Source organism: Notamacropus eugenii, chromosome 2 (genome assembly GCF_028372415.1).
Source record: "Notamacropus eugenii isolate mMacEug1 chromosome 2, mMacEug1.pri_v2, whole genome shotgun sequence".
In the NCBI taxonomy this organism is placed as follows: domain Eukaryota; kingdom Metazoa; phylum Chordata; class Mammalia; order Diprotodontia; family Macropodidae; genus Notamacropus; species Notamacropus eugenii.
In genome coordinates this window covers 27943715-27963840 of record NC_092873.1, presented here as the reverse complement: position 1 = coordinate 27963840, position 20126 = coordinate 27943715, and the positions used below count along the sequence as shown (strand labels likewise).

Below are 20126 nucleotides of genomic sequence, written 5' to 3'. Positions count from 1 at the left end.
CTGTGGCCCAGGGAGGGGGAGGAGCAGAACCGGGACTGGTGAGGCCCCAGGCAGACTGACTCTAGAGGGACCTAGGCCAGAGAAACCTGGCCCCCGAGCTCAGTTGGAGGAGGAGAGGTGAGGAGGGAGGGAGGAGGACCTGAAAACTTGGCCTCAGGGCTCCTAGGGCCCTTGGGAGTAGGACCTGCGTTCTTCCTAGGCTCTAAATCTCCTTCAGGACACCTCTATTGGCACCTCATTGACACTGGGTAGGAGGCAACCCATGTTCGGAGCATGGGGGTAGGCAGGAAATGACAGGTTTGCTAAGAGTCCCTTCCTGCCCTCTCACCCTCCAAATGTGGCCCTCTGTACTTGCCCCTCCCTGCTTCCCCTACCCCATGCTGCAGTCCTTCATCTTACCCCTAATGCTCCACTTTCTCCAGACTTTCCTACCTCTTGACAGGCCACTCCCATTCTCTCAGTCAGCCAGGTTGGGTTCAATCTTCTCCCTTCAATCCCATGCCCCTCCCTCCCACCCAATCATTTGTCTTCTCAAACCTACCTCAGAGTCTCATGCTGGCCATCAGCAGAGATGGCTCCACACAACCAGAGCAGAGTGCAGCCCTGACTCTCACTTCCCTTCTCTATCTCCAGGGGCTCCCTCCTAACCCAGGACCAAATTCACCCTCCACAGTTTGGCAGTTAAAGGCCTGCTCCCAACCTCCCTGCCCAGCCTTGTTACCCATGCCCTATGCCACGCCAAACTGGCCTTACTGTTCCTTCTACAGGGCATGAATTTCCCATTTCCTTGTCTTTGCACTGTTCACTCATGCCTGGTGTAAATGGTCTGGGGCTGTATCCACAAGAGGCAGTAACATGCATGCCCTCCTTAGGTCGTCCTCTTAATGGTTCCTGCAAGGCCCAGCTCCACCTTGATCATCTCATATCATTTTGTATTCCTTTCGTGTAGATCTGTGATCACACATGTTGCTTCCCAGGGTTAGACTGTAAGTTCTGGGAGTAATCTTGTATCTCCAGTATCTGTAATCAATGTGCAGCCTCCATCTCTCATGAAATCTCTAAGCCAGAGAGAGCCTGGGGCCATAGAGGCCTTTTGGAAATCCCCTCCACAAGCATCTCTGACAAGAGGAATCCTTGGGGAATATCGGGAAGTCATGAGTCACCACTGCCCTAGACAGCCATTCCAGGCCAGGCCTCATCCCACCAGCCAGCCTGAAGTCGCCCCTTGATTCATTCTGCCCACTAGGGCAAGGCCCAATTAGGTCAATCTCTCTTCCACACAACAGCCTTTTCAACACATTCTCATGCCCCTGCCTCAGTCTTCTCTTCCCAGGCTAAACATTCCGAATTCCTAGAAACTGCTAGACCAAAGTAAAGACTGCTTGGTGGTGATGCAGTGCACAGACCATGAGGCCTGAAGCCAGGAAGTTCTGGGTTCAAAACTGACCTTAGACACTTACTAGCTGGGTGAGCCTGAGCAGGTCACTTCTCTGCCTCAATTGTCCCTTCTGTAAAATAGGAAGAGTAATAGTAGCAACTGTCACCTAGGGTGGTTGTGAGGATCAAATGAGATACTCTTTGTAAAGGGCTTTATTATGTTAATGCTAGTTATTATTCTGATTTTAAACCTGCTTGTCATCTGAAGTCTTTCCCACCCTGGCAGTGGCTGCCTCCCTTTCTAGTGTACTTCATTCATGAGTTCTTTCTGGATTCCCCCAGAAACCACAGCTCAAAGTGAATTTGCACAGGGCCCTCCTCATTGGTGGAGACTGGGGGGCAGAGCCTGGTCTGCTCCTGGCTTCCACTCCGGGTGGAGTTCAGGGTTTTCCTCAGGGACAGCTGAGGCTGCCACTAGCCTGGCCCCAGCTTCCTTCTCCACCTGGCTTCACTGACTTTGCCCCTTGCCCTCCCCCACTATTTTTTAAACTCTTAGAGGGCCAGTTTCATGCCCCTAGTGATATTCCCAAGGCCGTGCCCCAGCCATTCCCTCACCCAAGAAGCCTTGGTGGCTCACCATCACCTCTAGAAGAAACAACTCATCCCCCCAGATCAGTAGTGTTAGAAGTGAGCCTGTCTAACAAGCCCCCAACAGTGGGAAACATGCTCACCTTAAATAAAGAACAATACCTGCTGCAAAATCAGGAAAGCCTTTACGTCCATTCCCCTTGAATGGATGGGTAGCCTCCCAGTAAGGTTACAGGAAGACTACATGTGCAGAAAGATGGGGTTTCTTATGCAGTTTTCCTAACTTTGGATCTCTGCGATACTGTCCCCTAGCCATGTGACTCCATGTTCTCTTCTCTGATAGACCCTTCCTCACACAGCTTCTTGGGCCTGCTTATTAGTTTCTGACCTCTAACCTGTCCATGCTAGGTCACAACCTTTATCACCTGGGAATGTGGAAGACAGAACTTTCTTACTTCCCACAAGTGGCCATCTACCTCAGCTGACCCTCCCAGCTCTGTCCCTTTGGCCCCTTCCTTACTCACCTGCTATTTCCCAAAATGGACATTTGCAACCCAGCCCAGGGCACAGCCTTCTGGGTTCCATTCCACCAATGGTTCCTTCAGGGCCCCCCTGTTTTCTGAGAGCCACTACCATCCTGATTTGCTTCTCTTCTAGACCCTGGGCCTCCTGAGGGCAGGGACTCTGTCCTCCTTCCATCCCTCTCCCTCCAGGTTCAGCACCACATAGTAGGTGTTCAATGGAAGTTTGCTAAGTGCAGAACCAAGGTGCCTGCCCAAGAGCTATCCTAAGATAGTCGAGGGTGGGGTGGGGAGGCTCATTGGAGGAAAGTTCCTGGCCCTCAGTTAGCCTCTGGGAGGAGAGTGGACAGGTTAGGGCTGTGGGCCCACTTTCCCCTGGACTCTGTGTGGACTTGTGGGAGAAGGTGACCCCAGCTGGGGGAAAGGGGCAGTGGTACAAAAGTACCACTGGTCTTACACTACCACTTTAGTAAATACCTTCCTAAAGGTGAACTAAGTCTAGCTGACTGATTGATATTAACTGATCATCAATGAGGAAACACACCAGTTAGGGGCTTGCGAGCTATGGTACTAGGAAAAAACCTAGTTATCCTCAGGGTTCCTGAAAACTCAGAGGGGAGAAGCATGTGCTTTGGGGGGCCCACCTGCTCCTAAGAATGGCTCTTTCTGAGTCCTCTATATCACACTTGGAAGTACACTTTAGAAAATCATTTTATTATTCACCAAGGGAATATAAAAGAGGATTTAGCCAGCCCTGTGTCAGTCCTTCCAGGGAAGACAGGCTGCCTGGAGAAAGGGAATCCTAGAGGTTTGGGTTTGAAGGAGTGTGTGGCTGGGTCAAAATCCCACTCATTCTCCTGACCAGATCCAGGGTCCAGCTGGCCAGGGACCAGGTGGAGGGGCTGAGGGCTTGTTCACAAAGGAAGGAGGGATACACAGAGATCTGCCTGTCCTTCCAATACTGCTCCCCCATGTCACAGTACCCCAGGGACTGAGAGGATTCAAGAGGAGATCACAGAAACCCTGAGGTCTCAGACGCAGCATCCAGGTTGGACAGAGGCTACTTTGGGCCACCTTAGGTGGTTCTGATCTTCTTCCAGCCTCCCTACACATCAGTGACCCTGGAGCAGAGACTGTGGAGGAAAGGGAAGAGAGGGAGGAGAAGGAGGAGGAGGAATCAGATTGGAGACCACCACCACCACCATTACTCTGCTCAGGTCCAGCATCTCCTTCAAAGGAAGGAAGGAAGCCCCAGGGATTATTCTCAGAATCAGACACACACCCCCACTCCCAAAGCAAGGGCAAATGGGAGGGGCTGAGGAGATTGGGAGCACCCCTCCCCCTTAGGGCACCCCAGGAGAAGGGCCAGAGCAGGGGAAGTTGGAAGCACCCACTCATACCATAGTTTCTCACGCAGATTATAAAATTTTTCCTCAAGGGCTTTGTTTTTTACAATCTGGGGAACATCAGGGACAAACCAGGCAGCGATGAGCTTGCCACATAATGCCACATGCTGAGGGTAAGAGGGGCTTGTCAGAGGAGTCCGAGACCCAGCAAACTTCACCCTCCTGGCCTGCCCCCCCCCCCCCTCATCCCCTGCAGCTGGACGTCACCTCAAAGAGAATAACAAAAGCCAGTCTGGAGGCCAAGAGGAACCAGAACTCACTGGAATAGTTGTAATCTACTTTGTTCCGGTAATCCCGGTACCTGGGAGTGAGAAAAGAGGCCATGAAAGGGCCCTGTGGGCAGAGAAGCAGGAGAGTATGGCCAAGTGTTTCCCTCTCCAATCAAGGTTGAGGGCCCTGACTCACCCATTATCCACATCTCCTTGGTCCATCCATACCTCCTCACTCCATTTTCACCTCCTTACCCTATCCACACATCCTCACAGCATCCATACCTCATTCTCACATCCTTATACCTTCATAAGGATGCTCACTGTTTACACCTTCTGATTCACCCAACCCCTTCCCCTTTGGAGAAGGAGGGCACTGAGTCCCTGGGTCCCTGGCCTTGGTGCTGATTCTCAATTAAATCACCCCCTTCACAACTGATATCTCTCTGGTACCCAAGGCTTCCAAAACTCTCTGAGTGGGGTATGGACCACAATGAGGAAACCACAGCTCAGATGGGCAGAGGATTCACTCACAAGCATGTGCTAGAGGCCGGAATCAAACTCAGGCCTCTCAAGCTAGGTCCAAACCTAGCCCTCCTTCTATGAGGCCAAGCTGACTCTCCCACCCATCAGTCCCTGGGCCTGCAGAAAGGAGCAGAGCTGAAGAGAAGGGAGTGGAGACCAGGCATGCTGGATAGCCTATGCACCTGCACTCAGTGACACCCTCTATTTCTTGGCTTGGAAGTGGGTCCTTGTAGTCCTTGGTATGGAAAACAGAAAGACTGTGGTTGACATATCCAGTCAGACAGCTGCAGAACAGGGAGGAGGAGATGTGACTGTACCCTGGTCTGTCCCAGGGGACACAGGAAAGGCAAAGCAGGCTCCAAAAAAAAAATCAATCCAGGCTCCCCTATTCCCTCTGCCAGTGCTAGCGCAGCATAAGGGAGCACCTGCCAAGGGCCCAAGAACACTGGAGCCCTGACCCTGCTAAGCCTGTCTCTCATCATCTCCTGGGGAAGGGATATTAGTAACCAGGGACACAGAAATCATGGGGTCAACATCTGGCCTTTAAGGTCCCCTTGAGCTCAGTCTGTGAGCCTCCATCCCTACCCCTGAGCCAACCCTTCCTCCTCTTTCCCCACCACCACCATCACACAGGGCCCCAGGTCAGGGAGCAGGAACAGGGCCATAGGAGTGCTTTGGGGATCAGAGGGGCCCTGCCTCTGCCCAGGCCCTGCTCACTCAGTTGTGCTGTTGCTTCTCTGGCTGCATGGCCCATAGTAGTACTTGTACATAAGACGGGGAATGAATTCAGATGTGAAAGCAATGACCATCCCATTGGCGATGACTGCCAGTACCCCTATGGCCTCAAGCACCTGCAGCCAGGTCCCTGGAGGGTTGGAGAAGGTCAGGTGAGGGAAAAGTCACAAGATTCCCTGGGGCCACCACACACTCAGAGAAGCTGGGGGGACTCAGGGGCAGGAAGTGCCAGCCTGACGCAAAGCTGAGACCGGGGCCCAGGCCTTCTTCTCTGTTCTCTCTTCCTCAACGGCTCCCTCTCCATCACCTCCCTGAGGACAGAGTCTGAACCTGTTCTGCCTCAGTCTCCCCCCTTTAAACTCTCCTTTCCCTGTCTCTCCCACACAAAGCTGTGTCCTGCAACCTGCCCGAGGGAGCCAGGCAGCCTTCCCCAGCACTGACCCCTGAGGTTCTCACCAATGTCATTTGCCTTTCGAGGTACCAGTCGTCGCTGTAGTCTCACCATCTTGATGGCATCCAGTCGAATCTCAAAGATGTTGCTAAAAAGTGCCAAGAGTGGGGCCAGGGGGAAAGCAGCTACAAAGATGGTGGTGAAGCCATACTGGATCACTAGAGACCATGCGGAGACACAGACGCCAGTTACCTCAGCCTGATCATCACCCTCTCCCAGACCCAGGGCAGAGGTGAGGCTGCCCCCCAGAGCCCTGAGGAGCACCAAGAAGCCAGTCCTGGCCAGCCCCCCAAGACCCACAAATGAGGTTGCTTCTCACCCCTCCCCCATACCCTGACGCACTCATTTCCATAAACTCGTCAAACAGACTGAAAACATTAACTTCTTTCAGAGAATAGTTTTTCAGCCATTCCTCCAGGCTTGGATCATGTAGCCTCCTGCTCTGGGGCCAATCTTTTAGCTTCCGGATGCGGTAAGTCAGCCACCTGGGGTAGGGTCAGATATGGGGGCAGGGATGTTGAGGAGAGAGGTAAGGTATCACAACCAAATATCAGGGTCCCAAGGGAGAAGGTGGCTGAGTACTGAGGTCAGAGATGAGGGGCCAACAAAGAGGGCCTGAGGATGAGAGTCAAGGGAGGGGGCAGCTGAGGATGAAGGTCTGGGAAGGGAGGGCTGAGGATGAGAGTCAGGGGAGAGGTGACTGAGGATAAGGGTCCAGGGGAGGTGGGCTGAGGATGAGAGTCTGAGGAGGTGGCAACCAGGCAAGGCGAGAGGGACACTGAGTCCTGGGCCCCAAAAGTGCTTGCTCACGGGCTCAGGTACTCCACGCAGTTGCTGAGGGTCTGTTTCAAGCCCATGATGATGGCCATTTGCACAAACAAGTCCATCATGCAGCCACTGGGATGGCACTGGACAAGGCAGAGGAGGCAGGACTCAACCTCCAGGCCCAGGCCACTGAACGGCTCAGACTGCAGCCTTCTCTGCCTTCTCTGGTCCAGCTCCCCAACACCTGCCCAGGGCCATCTGATGCTCCCTATTCTCCCCTCCTCCCACCTGCCTGTATCCAGGGCCTGAGGCTCACCACAAGCTTTGGCCCAGGGAGCCCTCCTTGACTACAAGGTCTCCAGAGCCCAAGTAAGAGCCTGAGGGTAGGCTCAAGGGTCTCCTCTCTCCCCTAGGGGAGCCTCACTGGCACCACATCAACACAGTGCTTGACACTTGGGGATTAAAGATGAAACCTTGGGAACCTAAAACTGACCTCTTCCAACCTCCACTGACCACCAATTCGGACTTGGTTTCCTGGGTGCCCATTGATCCTGCAGAAGAGAAAGAGGAGAGCACAGAGAGGGGCAGAGATGGGAAGGACACTCAGGAAGGGGCTCCCAACCTCTCAAAGCTCGCCTATGGGAGTGGTAGAGGGTCCCAGGAATGCTGAGGGAGCAGTGGACACCGGGAGAGGATGGAGGGAGGGCTGCTTGCCAGGGATGGTGAGGGGTTCATTCATCCCCTGGACTATCTGTCCTGGCCCTCACCTGCCCAGGAAAAAGGCAGTGTAGATAAGGGATGAGAAATGAGTGAAGAACTGGAAGGTAAAGAACTTGACGGTGAAATTGCTTTCTCGCTCCGAGAACGTCCGAGGTTTCTCTGAGAGGAAGAGGGAGGAGTCCCAGTGGGGAGGCTGGAGGAGGCTGCCCCACCCCTAGCAAAAAGGCTGAGCTGGAGCACATGCTCAGAGGAGCAGGGCCCCTCTCGAGCAGCCCGGCCATGATACTGATGCCCGACCTGGGCCAAAGTCAGCTCTGGCCAGCCAGGGCTCAGGGGTCTCAAGTCACGCCTGGGTGCCCAGAGCCCCAGTCAGGGAGCTCTATGGTATTGGCACTGGCCCCTGGAGGTTGCTCCCAACCCTCCTCCCTCCCGAGTGCCCATGATTCCACCTACTTACCAAAGTCGCAGAGCTTCAAGGCCACCTTCTTGTTCACCTGGGGGCGGGACAGGGTCTGGGCTGATCCTGGGCCTCAGGGAGCCAAGGCCCCCAACTATGCCCCCAGCTCCAAGACTTAATGGAGCATACAGGAGGGAAGCCTTGCTTGGGGGAGCAGGGGCCCATCTCCTCAGCCCTGGAGAGGGGGGACAGGTCATCTCTCCCCTTCCCCCATCCTTCCATGCACCCTTGGGAGCTCCAGCCACCTTGGTCATGACCACAATGGTCATGTAATGCACCAGAGCTCCCGTGGCCACCACCGCTGTGGTCAACTGCTGCTCCAGGAAGGGCAAAGCTGAGTGGCTGAAGAAGACGGTAGCCATGACCCGATAGAGAACGAGGACATGGGCCATGCCAATCAGCAAGCAGATCTGGGGACATGAGGGGCAGAATGAGTCCTCAGGGCTGTGTGCCTAGGTTGGGTGTGGCTACGTGCCCTCCCACCACTGGCATGCTTTGTGGGCATCCCCACCTCACAGGGAGCTGAGGGGTCTGTGGGCTCCTGCCCACTCCCCACCCCACTTCCCCCACTTTTGCCCGCCTCTGCAGGGCAGTGGTACCATGACGAGGGAGCAGAGAAGGATGGCACTGCTGCGCAGATAGGAATGCTGGTGCTTCCGTAATTGGTAGTTGGGGTTGTTGATCAGCTCCAGGGCCAGTTCTTCCTAGGAATACAGGGGATATCCACCCACTGGAGAGCACGGCCCCTCCCAAGACAGCAAAGCCAGGACAGATGACGTGGGGTAACTGCATACCTGGTCCTCATCCCACCCGTAGAGGTTCCAGTGAGAGGCAGTATGTGCCCGTTCTCGCTTCCATAACTCCAGAAACACAGTGGCTACCCATGGGAGAAAGACATGAGCACAGGGGAAGCATGGAAGTGTACTCCCCTCATCCTTCATCCTCAAACTCATCACTCACCCCACAGAGCCATGAAAATGGCAAAGAACACTGTGCCCTCGTTGTCGAAGAGGTGTGTGAGCTGCAGAAAAGACAAGCCACTGGGGTATGGAGCAGGCTGCTCATGGCCCAGGACTCTGATGCCCAGTTTGCTGTTGGGCCCCAGGTCCTATTCCTGGTCTCAGCCTCATTGTCTATGAAATGGCCTCATTGGTGCCCGGGCAAAAGGGCCCATCCTATACCTTGGCAAAGGTGCAGGTCTCAGACAGTCTCCAGTATTTGCGCTGATGGTCTTGTAGCGGGCACATGATGGTGTCATTGGCATCACAGACCTCTTTGCTGTGGGGTGGGGAGGGGAAGAGGGAGCAATGAAGGGACCTCACTGAACCCCTGGCCTTTCTCATCTTGTCTGCACCACCCTCCATGCTCAGCACCCCTTGTCCCACCTGATCTGGCTGGCATGAAAGAGGGAGAAGCCACTGAGGAAGACGACAAGGCCAGCAACAGCCGCGGGCACCAGCATCACTGTGTACCAGCCTAACCAAGCAAAGTACAAGGCCACCTTCTCCCCAAAGCAGTTTCTGTGGGGAGTACAGCAGCAGCAGACTCACACTGGGCCCAGGGCCCAGACCCCATAGGTGTCAGTGTGTAGGTTTGCACTGCAGGTCTTCCCATGGGGGATGTGGGGACCATGGATCAGACACGGGTGACTCCTGAGGGCCACAGTCCCTGATTTTGCTAATAGGCATACTGAGGAGGATTCCTCCAAGCAGACCCCTAATGACCCCCCAACTGAGCCCCCCACTGATGAGAACCCCCAAACTGAGCCCTTGACTGATGAGGACCCCAAAACTGAGCTCCCACTGACTGGAGACCCCCAAACTGAGCCCTTCTCCCCCCACAATGACCACAGTACCTAATCTTGTCAATGGGCTGTCTTTGGAAGATGTCTCTCCACCGAGCCCAGCTATTCCATAGACATTCTTCCCTCTGGGCACAGGAGCAGGTGAGAACCAGACCCCAGAACCCCTTGCCTCCATCCCTCATCTCCCCCATCTTTGCTCCCCACCCAGGGCCTCCCCTGCCCCATCTAGGAGGGACCTTCCCAGAACACAAGCCCCTGCCTCTCTCTCCTCCCACTCTCTTACCTCATGGAGAGGGAACTTAGCCTCAAACACGTGGTCCCTCATCAAATCATCGAACTTCTCTAGGAGAGACAAGTCAGGGTCACAGAGTTCTCTGTCCATGCCTCTTCCCCACAAGCCATGACCTGGACTTCCCTCTCCAGGCTCCTAAAGAACCCAGGGCCCTCGGACATCTCCTCACCTTGAAGGTGGCTTTGCACACAGATCTAAGGTTTGAGACCCACAGAAATGGAGCCATCCATGCCCTCCTCCTCCCAGGGGTGGTCACAGCTCCCTGACCCTGAGAATGCCCATTCACGCACCCCTCTCCAGAGATACCAGGACCAGCCCAAACCCCTCTCAAGCCCTGCTGTGGCTTGGTCCTGCCAGACTTCCTCAGAGCTGGACAGCAGCCAGGTCTGGGAAGTAGAGATCCAAGCTGGAGTTTCTCTAGCCAGGATGAGTGTAAGGGGCTACAGCAGAGAGGCAGGTAGCCGGGGCATCTCCTTACCACCATCCACCTCCTTACTCCTCAGGATGAAGTTAACAATGCGAATTCTGAAACAGATAGGAACCCTTGGCTTTCCAGAATTCTCCAAAGCGTCCATGGGAGGGAGTCTGATATTTCCCACATTTCAGGTAGAAGCAGGAAATAACCGGGGAGAAGACTTCCAAGTCTCCCCAGTATGAGCTCTGGGGGGCAGCGCTCTGGTCCACAACCTTCCTCTGCCCTCTAGACTGAACTACCAGAGCACAGGGCCAAAGTCTACATCCCCAACCTAAGGGCTCCCCAATGTCTATGCGTCTCCCACACTGAGATCCTCCAGGAGGCCCTCCCCTGCTCCCCCCACCCCTAGCACTGAGGGGAGCTCACCGGGCAGTGGTAGTGGGCTCAGGCCCCATAGGCAGGGTGACAGAAGAGGAATAGCTGGTGTCTTTCAGCAGCTCCGTGTACTGGCTAAAGAGTCTGCTGTGAGCTCTGATACCACAGAACAACCTTCTTCTGTCTTCTACTTCCTGGGGTGCAACACAGAGATGGGCATGCACCATTGATCAGGCAGGGACCACCAAGGAAGGTCCCTCCTCCACTCCCTCCCTAGTGACATCCCAAATCTGAGAGCTGCCTTACAGGAGGGGGGCTGTGGGAGCCTTCCCCGCCACCTGTCTCCCACCAAGGCCTCAGGGGCCAGGAGCCCCACCTTGATAATGAAGCCTGTCTTTTCAAGTTCAGCCAGGAATCTCTGCCGACGATGGCTGCGTTTGGGGTTTGTCTTCTGAAGGTCAGACACGAGGACAAAGTCCCAGGTCTCTTTGGCCTGGGGGAGGAAGGAAGAAAGGGACCCTCTACAGGCACATTGCTAGGCACTTCACAAACACCACCTCACTGGATCCTCCCAATAGCCCTGGGAGAGAGGTGTCATTCTTATTCTCATTTGATGGGTGAGGAAACCCAGGCAGACAGCAATTAAGTGACTTGCCCAGGGTCACACAGTTAGTCAGTGTCTGAGGCTGGATTTGAACTCAGATTTTCCTGACTCCAGGCTCAGTGCTCCATCCACTTGCCGCTCCAGAACTCAAGGGACCTCAGAGAACCACAGAGCCCAAAGTCTACATTTTACAAATGAGGAAACCTTTGTAAACACACAGAGAAGTTAACTGCCCAGGACGATGTAGTTAGTGTGCATCTAGGGGTAGGTTCCTGCCTCCATCTCCAGTGCCCTCCCCACATTCCCCCTGCTACCATCCTTCAAGCTCATTCCCTCTCCCTGGCCTCCTCTGGGCTTTGTGGAGCAGGAGGGGGCCTGGGCTAGCTTCTGCAGCTGGTAGTTTCCACTCACCTGCATGCGCCCAAGTTCCATCAGTGGGAAACTGTCTGTCTCTGGAACAATCTGAATTTCATCCTCAGTACCCTTGGGAGAGAGACAGAGAGAGAAAGGTGGCCTGAACCAGATACACAGTGAACCATCAGGCAGGCAGGTAGGTCCTCACCAAGCACATATGAAGTATCCAGGGCATGACAGGCATGGTTCAAGGCATTGGGGTTACAGAAATAAAAAGCTACTTCTTCTCTCCCAGGGCAAGGTCCTTCCCTCCACAGACTGTGTGTGTGGATGTTGTGTGGATGTGTGTGTTATACCCACACACACACACACATACATATATATATATATATATATATATGATAAGCATTAATTAAGCAGTTACTGGGTGCGGATAGAGAGAAAGGCAAGACAGGCCTGTCCCCAAGGAGCTCACAGACTACAGAGGAGGCAATGACAAGATGGTCTGGAGAGGAGTAGAGAGGCATTGGGGGATTGGAAAAAGTTTCTTGCAGAAGGTGGGATTCAAGCTGGAGCCCCTGGGCACCAGAGGAGGCTAGTGTGGATGGTGAGGAGCCAGGAAGCTGGTATAGCTAGAACAGACCCTGTGGGGGCTGAGGGGTAGGGTGCAAGGGGGGAATAAGCCAGGAGAGAAGGCAGGGAGCCTTGGACCAACAGGACCCAGACTCAAGCCTGGCCTCAGACACAGGCTGGCTCTGTGACTTTAAGATGGGGAAGAGGGGGAAGGGCTGCCCCTGTAGAGGCAGTTGGGCCTTATCTGGTCCTCAGACCAATGTCATCCTGATGCAGGGGGGACCTGGCCCCCCAAAAGCCCTAAGATTATGCCAAAGCAACCCAGCCTTGTCATTTTCAGGGTCCCAGCACCCTTATACTGTGTCAGCACACCCCTAACTTCAATCCAGTGTCCAATCCTCACATCCTCTCCTAAAAGGAGCCCACAGCCTCAGCCTCTTGAGCAGGAGTGAGGAGGCCCCATGTGGCACTCCAGTCCCTCAGCGTGAAGAGGCTGGGACCAGGAGCTCAATCGAGAGGGAGGCTGTCATATTGTCTGAGGGCGAGGGTAAACGAGAGGATGGTGGAGAGTGTGCCTGTGGACATCCTTACCATGGATCCCATGTTAGAAGAGGAGAAAGAGGTCCCAGGTAGCTCGGGGCCCTCGATGGGAGCTGGGAGCATGTCTGGGGAGGAAGATAAGCTCAGTCCTGGGTCAAGTTTAAGGCAGAATGAGGAGAGACCCACGGAGCCGTGGAGAAATAAGAGAGGAAGGCAGAAAGATGGGGCAGAAGGGGGGAGGGGGAGCTGAGAAGGGAGTGCCTTCGAGTCCTGCTGTGACCGTAGGCAAATCACTTAATCTCCATAAAACGCAGAGGTGGGGGTACTGGCCTCTAGGTCCCTTGCCCAGCCTCAGCCTCCCATGGGCGGGCCTCCACAGCCCAGTGCCCTCCCACTTCCTTCCATTCTTCCCTGGGTCACCTGGCCAGCAGGTGCCAGGCTTTCCCAGAACTCAGAGAGCAGGTTAAGCTGCTGTTCCAGTCTCCCAGCTCTGCCTCCACACCCAGGTGGCCAGCCCCTCCCGACCTTGGTTCCACAGTTAGCCAGAGTGGCATGCCCCAGATGCCTCAGATCCATGGTGCCCAGGCCCCCCCAGTGCTGTTCTGTTTCTGGGTCTCAGTGAGCAACTCTAGACAAGGGCTGGGGCCCAGATCTGTCAGAGCCCTCCCTTCCCCACCCACTGACCTAGGCCTCCCTCCATCATGCCCCTGTTCAGAAGCCCTCAGGTTTCCCACGGCACCCTGGCTACATAGAGACTTGGCATGCAAAGCTTTTCATAGTCTGGCCCAACCTTGGAGCTGTCCCACCACCCTCTGCCTTCCCTCCTACTCACATGCTATTGAGCAAAGGAAAAAAACTTCGTGTCCACCACCATCCCAACTGGGTCCACAACACATGGATGTTTCATAATCTCTGGGTCTTGACTTGCACACCTCCCTCATCAGCTCCCTCTCCCACTCCCTCCAATGGCTCTTCTAAGCCTCCTCAAACCTCCTGGGGCTCCCCCTGTCCCCAGACTCCCTCAGCTAAGACCCCATCTCATATTCTACAGAAAAGATAGAAGCACCACGAGTGCCCCCTTCTCCCCTCTCATCACTCAGGTGCCTTCTGGCCCTATCTCCTCCTACCTCAGTCTCCCATGATGAGGTCAGGCTGTGACTCTTCCACTGCTCCAGTGACCCCATTCTATCCCCCTCTCTCACTAATCTTCAGTCACTCACTATCCGCTGGCCACTTCCCTATGCCCCATAGACACACCACACATCTCCCAAGCTCAAAAAATCCTCACTTGATCCTTCCATCCCCACTAGCTACAATCCCTTACCTCTCCTCCATTTTTGTGGCTAAATTCCTTGAGAAGACGTCTACATTGGTGTCTCCACTTCCCTCCTCTCACTCTCTTCCTATCCCTTCATCATTCTGATAGAGTCTCCCAAGACCTCTTAGTGGCCAAATCCAGTAGTCTTTTCTCTGCTATTCTCCTTGACCTCTCTGCAGGCTTGGACACGAGGGTCCCTGTGACACTCTCTCCTCTAAGTTTTTAGGACACTGCTCTCTCCTGGGTCTTCTCCTTCCTCTCCTCTGTCTCGTTGGCTGCATTTCATTCCCATAATGCCCACAAACCATGGGCTCTGTCCTGGGCTTTCTCTTCTTCCCTCTCTCCTCTTCCTTCTCTTCTTCACTTGGTGATCTCCTCAGCTGCCATGGATTTAATCACCATTGCATGGTTCTCAGATCTCCCAATCTGACCCCAGCCTCTCTGGTGCCCTCCAGGCTGGGCTTTCCAGTTGCCCACTGCAGATCTCATGCGTGATGTCCCAGAGACATGTCTTTTTTTTGCAGGCAGACTTGCCCAGGGTCACGTGACTACTAAGTGCCTAAGGCTATACTTGAACTTGGGTCCTTCCTGCCTCAAGGACCTAGATGCCCTGACATCTGAAAGTCAGCATGTCCAAAACTGAGCTCACTATTTTCTCCACCAAAGGCTCAACTCCTCCCAATTTCCCTACTGTTGTCGAAGCCAGCACCAAAACTTTTGGGCATCATCTTTCATGATAATAACAACATTTACAGAGTTCCTCTTGGGTGCCTGGCACTCTGATAAGCACATCCTCACAACCACCCTGGGAGGTAGGGGCTTGTATTATGCACATTTACCAGGTTCTTTTTTTCTAGAATATCTTTCGAGATTTCATTATAGGCTGCTTTCTAAGTTTCATTCTAGATCTCTTTTCAGATTTCTTTTTTTCTCTCTAGATTTCTAGATTCCTTTCTAGACTTCTTTGTGTCTTGATTTCTTTCTCTTTCTTTCTTTCTTCCTTCCTTTCTTTTTCTTTCTACCTTAAACTCATTTCACTTTGAAGCCCATAGATTATACCACAACAGGTCCCTGCCCAAGCTCCATTTAATGGCCTTTTTTTGGACCCTCCTGGTTTGAGTGAAAATCGATGATAATTGCTTCTCTTTAAAACAGCCACTCTGAAGGTCTTACCCTCACACCTTGATTTTTTTTCCCCTTTTCTGATTAAAGGGGCCATCCCCTGACTACTTCCTAAAGAGGTCTATTCACTCTACATGTGTACTTGAAAAGACCTTAGCCTAAAAGGGCCAAGGCTTCCCAGTGCATCCTGGGCCATCTCCAGTCATCCTAATGAATATCTGGTCGCTGGATCCAGATGGCTCAGGAGGAGAAAGTGAGGCTGGTGACCTTGCAATAGCCCTCCCTCACTCAAATCAAAGTCGACTGCAAGTTATGTCATCATTTGCTGATGTCATGGTCCTCTTCAAAAATGAAGGCTAAACACAATAACAGGTAAGGAAACTGAGGCAAATAGAGGTTAAGTGATTTGCCCAGGGTCAGTAAATGTCTAGGCTGAATTTGAACTCAGGTCTTCCAACACTTATTCCACTGGATCCCCGAGCTGTCTGGCCTCACCCCACCCATCAAATCCATGCCCATCTTGTCTTTTCTGCACTCACACAGACCCTCATCACCTTCCCCCTGGACGATGGCCAGAGCTGTTGTGGGGTCTACTTGCCTCAGTCTCTCCCCCCTCTAGCCCATTCTCCATTGAGCCATCAAAGGAATTTTCCTAAGGGAGAGGTCTGACCATGTCAGCCCCCACTCAGTGACCTCCATTGGCTCCCTCTGGCTTCCAAGATCAAATAGGAAATCTCATTTGGTGTTCCAAGTCCTTCCTAGCCTGCTCCTCCTTGCCCCCTACCTTTCCAGGCTTCTTATACCTTATTCCCCTCCAGGTATCCCCTCCCAGCTGTCCCACCACCAAGACCCTCATCTCCCTCCTCATCTTCACCTCCTGGCCCTCCTGGCTTCCCTTAAGTGCCAACTAAAAGCCCACCTTCTACGGGAAGCCTTCCCCACCCCTCTCTGGGTCCTGTCTAGAGCTCTTTGCAGGCAGGTACTGTCTTCTTCCTTTCTTGGGCTCCCTGTGCCTGACACACAGTAGGCGCTTAATATATGCTTATTGACAAACTGATTCCAGATCAAAGACCCCCTTCCCCTAAGCCTTCCTTGACTGCTCTAAGCCTTCTGTGAGCCTTCTCCTGGGGGTATTTTCTCCCCAGGAAGGGGGCCTTGGTTAGTTCCTCCCTCTCCTCTGCCTGAGAACATAGCCAAAGCATGGGGGCCAATCCCCTCAGGGCCTAGAAGTCGGCACATTCTTCTCTTTTTCCAAGGGTAAGGACTGCAGGTCCCCACACACAGGTCCATCTCAGGAAGGCTGTGCTCAGAGTGAGATGAGACAAGATGAGAGAATGTGGCATCCTAACAACTTCAGTCAGGCAGAGGTCTGGGGGCACAGAGTCAGCCCTTCCGACCTAGGGAGTTGGGGAGATGCCTCACCTTCAGGGTCAGACTGTTGGACCCTTTGATTCTACCTCACAGGTACCCAGGCCTAAACACCCCTCACCAAACTCATTCATGGGGGGCAGACAGAAAAGGGGGTACCACTTTCTCCAGAACTTCAGGTCCTGAGGCCTCTCCCATGAGTACCACAGGGCAGTATGGGGCAAGCAGTGGATTGCTGTCAGCATGGTCCTAGGGGCAGGGAGCAGGAGGCACCAGGCCAGGGAGGGCAGGCCCTGAGGTGGGTGCCTGGGTGCTGTGTCCTCAGCACCCATATCACATTTCTGGTGAGGGCTGGGCCAACCCATGAAGGCTTTGTGTGGGTGACTGGGTTTCACTCACTCTCACCCTCATCCTGAACAGTTTCTGGGCCTCTGAGTTTGCAGGTGGAGGTCTCCAGGGGCTTCAACTCCAAGCTCCTCCCTGGGGCTATCTTGGTAGTGGCTGCAGTCCTGCTCAGCCATCCCTGCTGCTGTAGCACAGACTCCCAGGACCTAACCTTTGCAAAGCCAAGTGGCTTTCTGTTTTTAGCCTGTCCCCGCAAGGCTGAAGTAAAGGCCATGGTCTTGTCCTCAGCCTCCAATGTGCCTCCCTCAGGTGGCGTGCCTGCCTGGTCAGGCCTCGTCCTTTTGCCCTCTCTATGTTAGTCTCCCTCTGCTCTTGTCCAATGGAAGCCAAGCTCTGTTGCACTCTATCCAAGTCATTATCTACAGACCCTCTGGTCCTCCTCTTCCATGATGTCTCCCCTGACTCCCCTGGCCTTGACATTCCCTGAGCCAGACCCCGAGCACTTCCAAACTCTGTCATCAAGCTCAACACCCCAACAATTGGCAGGTCTTGTGGCTTTTCCCTTGACTGTGCCTGGAGGTGTCAGAGGTTTGGGCTGTCCTGGTGACCTCTGAGGGCCTTTCTTAGCAAGTGACCCATTTCAGGATCACACACCCAGTCCCCAGTCTCGTTTGGCACCGCCCTTCAGAATTCAGCTGGTTTTCTTCTACCTATCCCTCTATGGGACTATAAGCTTCCTGAGAACAGACCCTTGTACACAGGAGGTAGAATCATTGTATCTAGAACAGAACTGGAAGCTGATAAGTGGCAAGTGAGACTTCTCTCTGCCCAATTCCCCTCCATCCCAACCTGGACTGAGCTGGCCCCAGGGAAAAGCAGTGGACACATGCTGAATGCCACATCTCTTACCCCCTGGTAGCCCAGGAGAGTTTTAGAGACTAGAAGAAGGGGCCCTGCCACAAGTCTGCTCTGACAGCCACAAAGATGACTGTGCCTGCTTCATTTCTGTAGCCCATCAAAGGCTGGCAGAGGGCTTTACAAATATCCTCTCATTTGATCCTCATAACAACCCTGGGAGGGAGGAGCTGTTATCATCCCCAGTTTACAGATGGGGAAACTGAGCCAGACAGAGGTGAAGTGGGGGGGAGGTGTGAGCCCACTCTGTCCTAGCCGCACAGGGAGACTCAGGGCCCTGAGGCCCAGGAAGCCAGTGTCAACAGCATGAGCAGAGGCAGGAGGATAATGCCGGTGACCTCAGCTTCATGGTTGAACCCTGGCATTCAGGGCAGAGGCCACACTCAGACCCCTGTTGGTCTTGGGAAAAGGCTAGTTTCCCATCCTGCCTCTCCCCCAGTGAAGCCTGCTGAGACCCAGACCCACATCTGAACTGGTTTGGGGAAAGAGGGCTGACCTCCAGGGATGGGAGGCGGGCAGGGGGCGGAGCTCACCTGCATGATGGAGAGCAGACTCCGGCACCTGCTCTGGCTCTGGCACCTTTGGGTTCCAGCTCTTGCTCCAGCACCAAGGCACAGACTTTAGGAGTCAGGCTGAGTGTGCTTCACCTGGCCACTGAGCCCCCAGGGCCACCTGCTCACCTGGCCCAGGTGTGTGCACAACTGCCCTCGGACTCCTCGGCTCTGACTTCCGCCTGGGACTCTCACCCCTCCCTCCCAGAAATCCTGGCAGCTCAGGGCTGAAGGGGAGTGGCAAGGAAGCCAAGGGAGTGGCCAGCTCCCCAGGCCCCCTACACACTGGGCTGGGCTGTTTGGGGCTGGGGGGCGGCGGGACCACACCCTGGAAAAAACCTCCATCGTACCTCAGCAATGTGTCAGAATGAGAATGTTCCTCCCTGGGAGGGTCTCTCCAGGAACCTGGGATTCTTCAGCCAGTGATGGGAAGGGTAAGAAAGCCTGAGGACTGAGGAGACCCTCTGATAAAGGCAGACAGGTCAAGAAGGATCACTCTCCCGGACTCTTCCTACCCCTCTGGGGAATGGGCACCAAATGCTCAGTGGCTGGTCTAAATCACCCTCCAGATTTCCCTGAGCCAGCATGGGCAGGAAGGACTTTGTTGGAGATGGTGGCAACTCCCAGGAGGAAAGCTGGTGGATCTTTTTGGGGGAAAGGGGAAAGTGGCACAGGACAAATCTGGCAATCCCAGGAGCTGATCCCAGGTCACTAGACCAACCCATGGCAGAAAGAGGAACCATTTCCTGTTCAGGCCCAATTCTCAGGGCCCTGTTGACAAGTGAAGCAGAAGTAATGATGAGCTAGTAACCCTGGATGTCCTGGCAACAGATAGAAAGCTGGGCCTGGAATCTCAAGACCTGAGTTCAAATTCTAACTCAGACATTAGCTGTGTGATCCTAAGCAAACTGTGGTTGTGGTTGTCCAGCTGGTTCAGTCATGGTCTTCATGACCCCATTCGAGGTCTTCTTGGCAGTTTGCCACTTCCTTCTCTGGCTCATTTTACAGATGAGGAAACTGAGGCAAGCAGGATAAAGTGACTTGCCCAGGGTCACATAATTAGTGTCTGAGGCTGGATTTGAACTCAGGAAGATGTGTCTTCCTGACTCCAAGCCATCTGGCCCCATCCTTTGCATCACTCAGCTGCCCTCTAGACAACGCACTTGTCTTCATTTTCCTCATCTATAAGAAGAAGGAGAATAGCCCCTTCCTCCCAAGGTCATTGTGAGGATGGAACGAGATGATAATTGTTAAGCTCTTAGTATAGTGCCTGTGTAAATGCTATATAAATGTTGGCTATTATTATCTCTCTGGGTCTGGGGGAGATTGGTCCAGCCCTTGGGTGGTGGTGGACAGTCCCCTGGAAGGTTCAGGCCGGTCTCCTGACCAGCACTGACTGCTTGACCCCAGGGCTGAGGAGGGGCGTGACTAGGGGAGCACAGGAGTTCTGGGGTCTCTTGGCTTGCCTGCCAGGCCTCTGCTGCCTTTTTCCCCTAGGGACAGTTGCTTAGCTCAGGAGCCACAGCCCAGGGCTCACCAGGTGGTTGCTTTTGGTGAAAGTCCAACCCTAATCTAGCCCTAATTCCTTCCAGCTGCAGGTCCTCAGGGGCCTTGGCAGATGGCCTGGGAGGAGCCCCAAGGGCAAGGCTCCAGTGAGCAGTGAAGCTGATCCTTGAATGCATGTAAAGGCAAAGCCCTCAAGGAGGCCTCCTGTGAGAGAGGGCATCAGAGCTGTGTTCTGAAGGACCTACATGGGGGGCATCTGGGACAAAGACCAGAGAACGATGTCAGGCATG

The 20126-nt window shown here is 54.0% G+C and overlaps 1 protein-coding gene and 1 long non-coding RNA gene across 3 annotated transcripts; one reads left to right on the top strand and one right to left on the bottom strand.

Moving 5' to 3' along the window:
- Nucleotides 1-6: 6 nt before the first annotated feature.
- On the top strand, nt 7-6193 carry LOC140524785 (uncharacterized). Its single transcript, XR_011973833.1, has 2 exons — nt 7-117; nt 5839-6193. It is a non-coding gene; the product is annotated as an uncharacterized lncRNA (long non-coding RNA).
- Nucleotides 3180-18540, bottom strand: ANO9 (anoctamin 9). 2 transcript variants are annotated; one of them, XM_072639571.1, is made up of 24 exons: nt 18313-18540; nt 11656-11727; nt 11017-11133; nt 10692-10834; nt 10329-10375; nt 9842-9900; nt 9610-9683; nt 9140-9274; nt 8936-9032; nt 8715-8775; nt 8549-8631; nt 8354-8458; nt 8000-8164; nt 7755-7791; nt 7345-7456; nt 7071-7128; nt 6623-6720; nt 6155-6297; nt 5818-5970; nt 5344-5491; nt 4809-4910; nt 4100-4193; nt 3887-3999; nt 3180-3619 (listed from the first exon to the last, which is right to left on the bottom strand). In XM_072639571.1, exons 1-24 carry the CDS (start codon nt 18316-18318, stop codon nt 3592-3594), a joined length of 2250 nt encoding a protein of 749 aa, XP_072495672.1. In that variant the 5' UTR covers nt 18319-18540; the 3' UTR covers nt 3180-3591. The 2 variants fall into 2 exon arrangements, with proteins under 2 accessions (XP_072495672.1, XP_072495671.1); XM_072639570.1 differs by lacking the exon at nt 18313-18540 and adding an exon at nt 12763-12969.
- Nucleotides 18541-20126: the final 1586 nt, after the last annotated feature.

What these genes read in the sequence shown, in the direction of transcription:
- ANO9 (XM_072639570.1), bottom strand. Translation starts at nt 12,834, where the DNA reads ATGCTCCCAGCTCCCATCGAGGGCCCCGAGCTACCTGGGACCTCTTTC. An exon ending in CTAAGTTCCCTCTCCATGAG is followed by an intron (nt 9,684 to 9,841) that starts GTAAGAGAGTGG and finishes TCCTGTGCCCAG; the next exon opens with AGGGAAGAATGTCTATGGAA. An exon ending in GAGGGTGTCACTGAGTGCAG is followed by an intron (nt 4,194 to 4,808) that starts GTGCATAGGCTA and finishes TCTCACTCCCAG; the next exon opens with GTACCGGGATTACCGGAACA.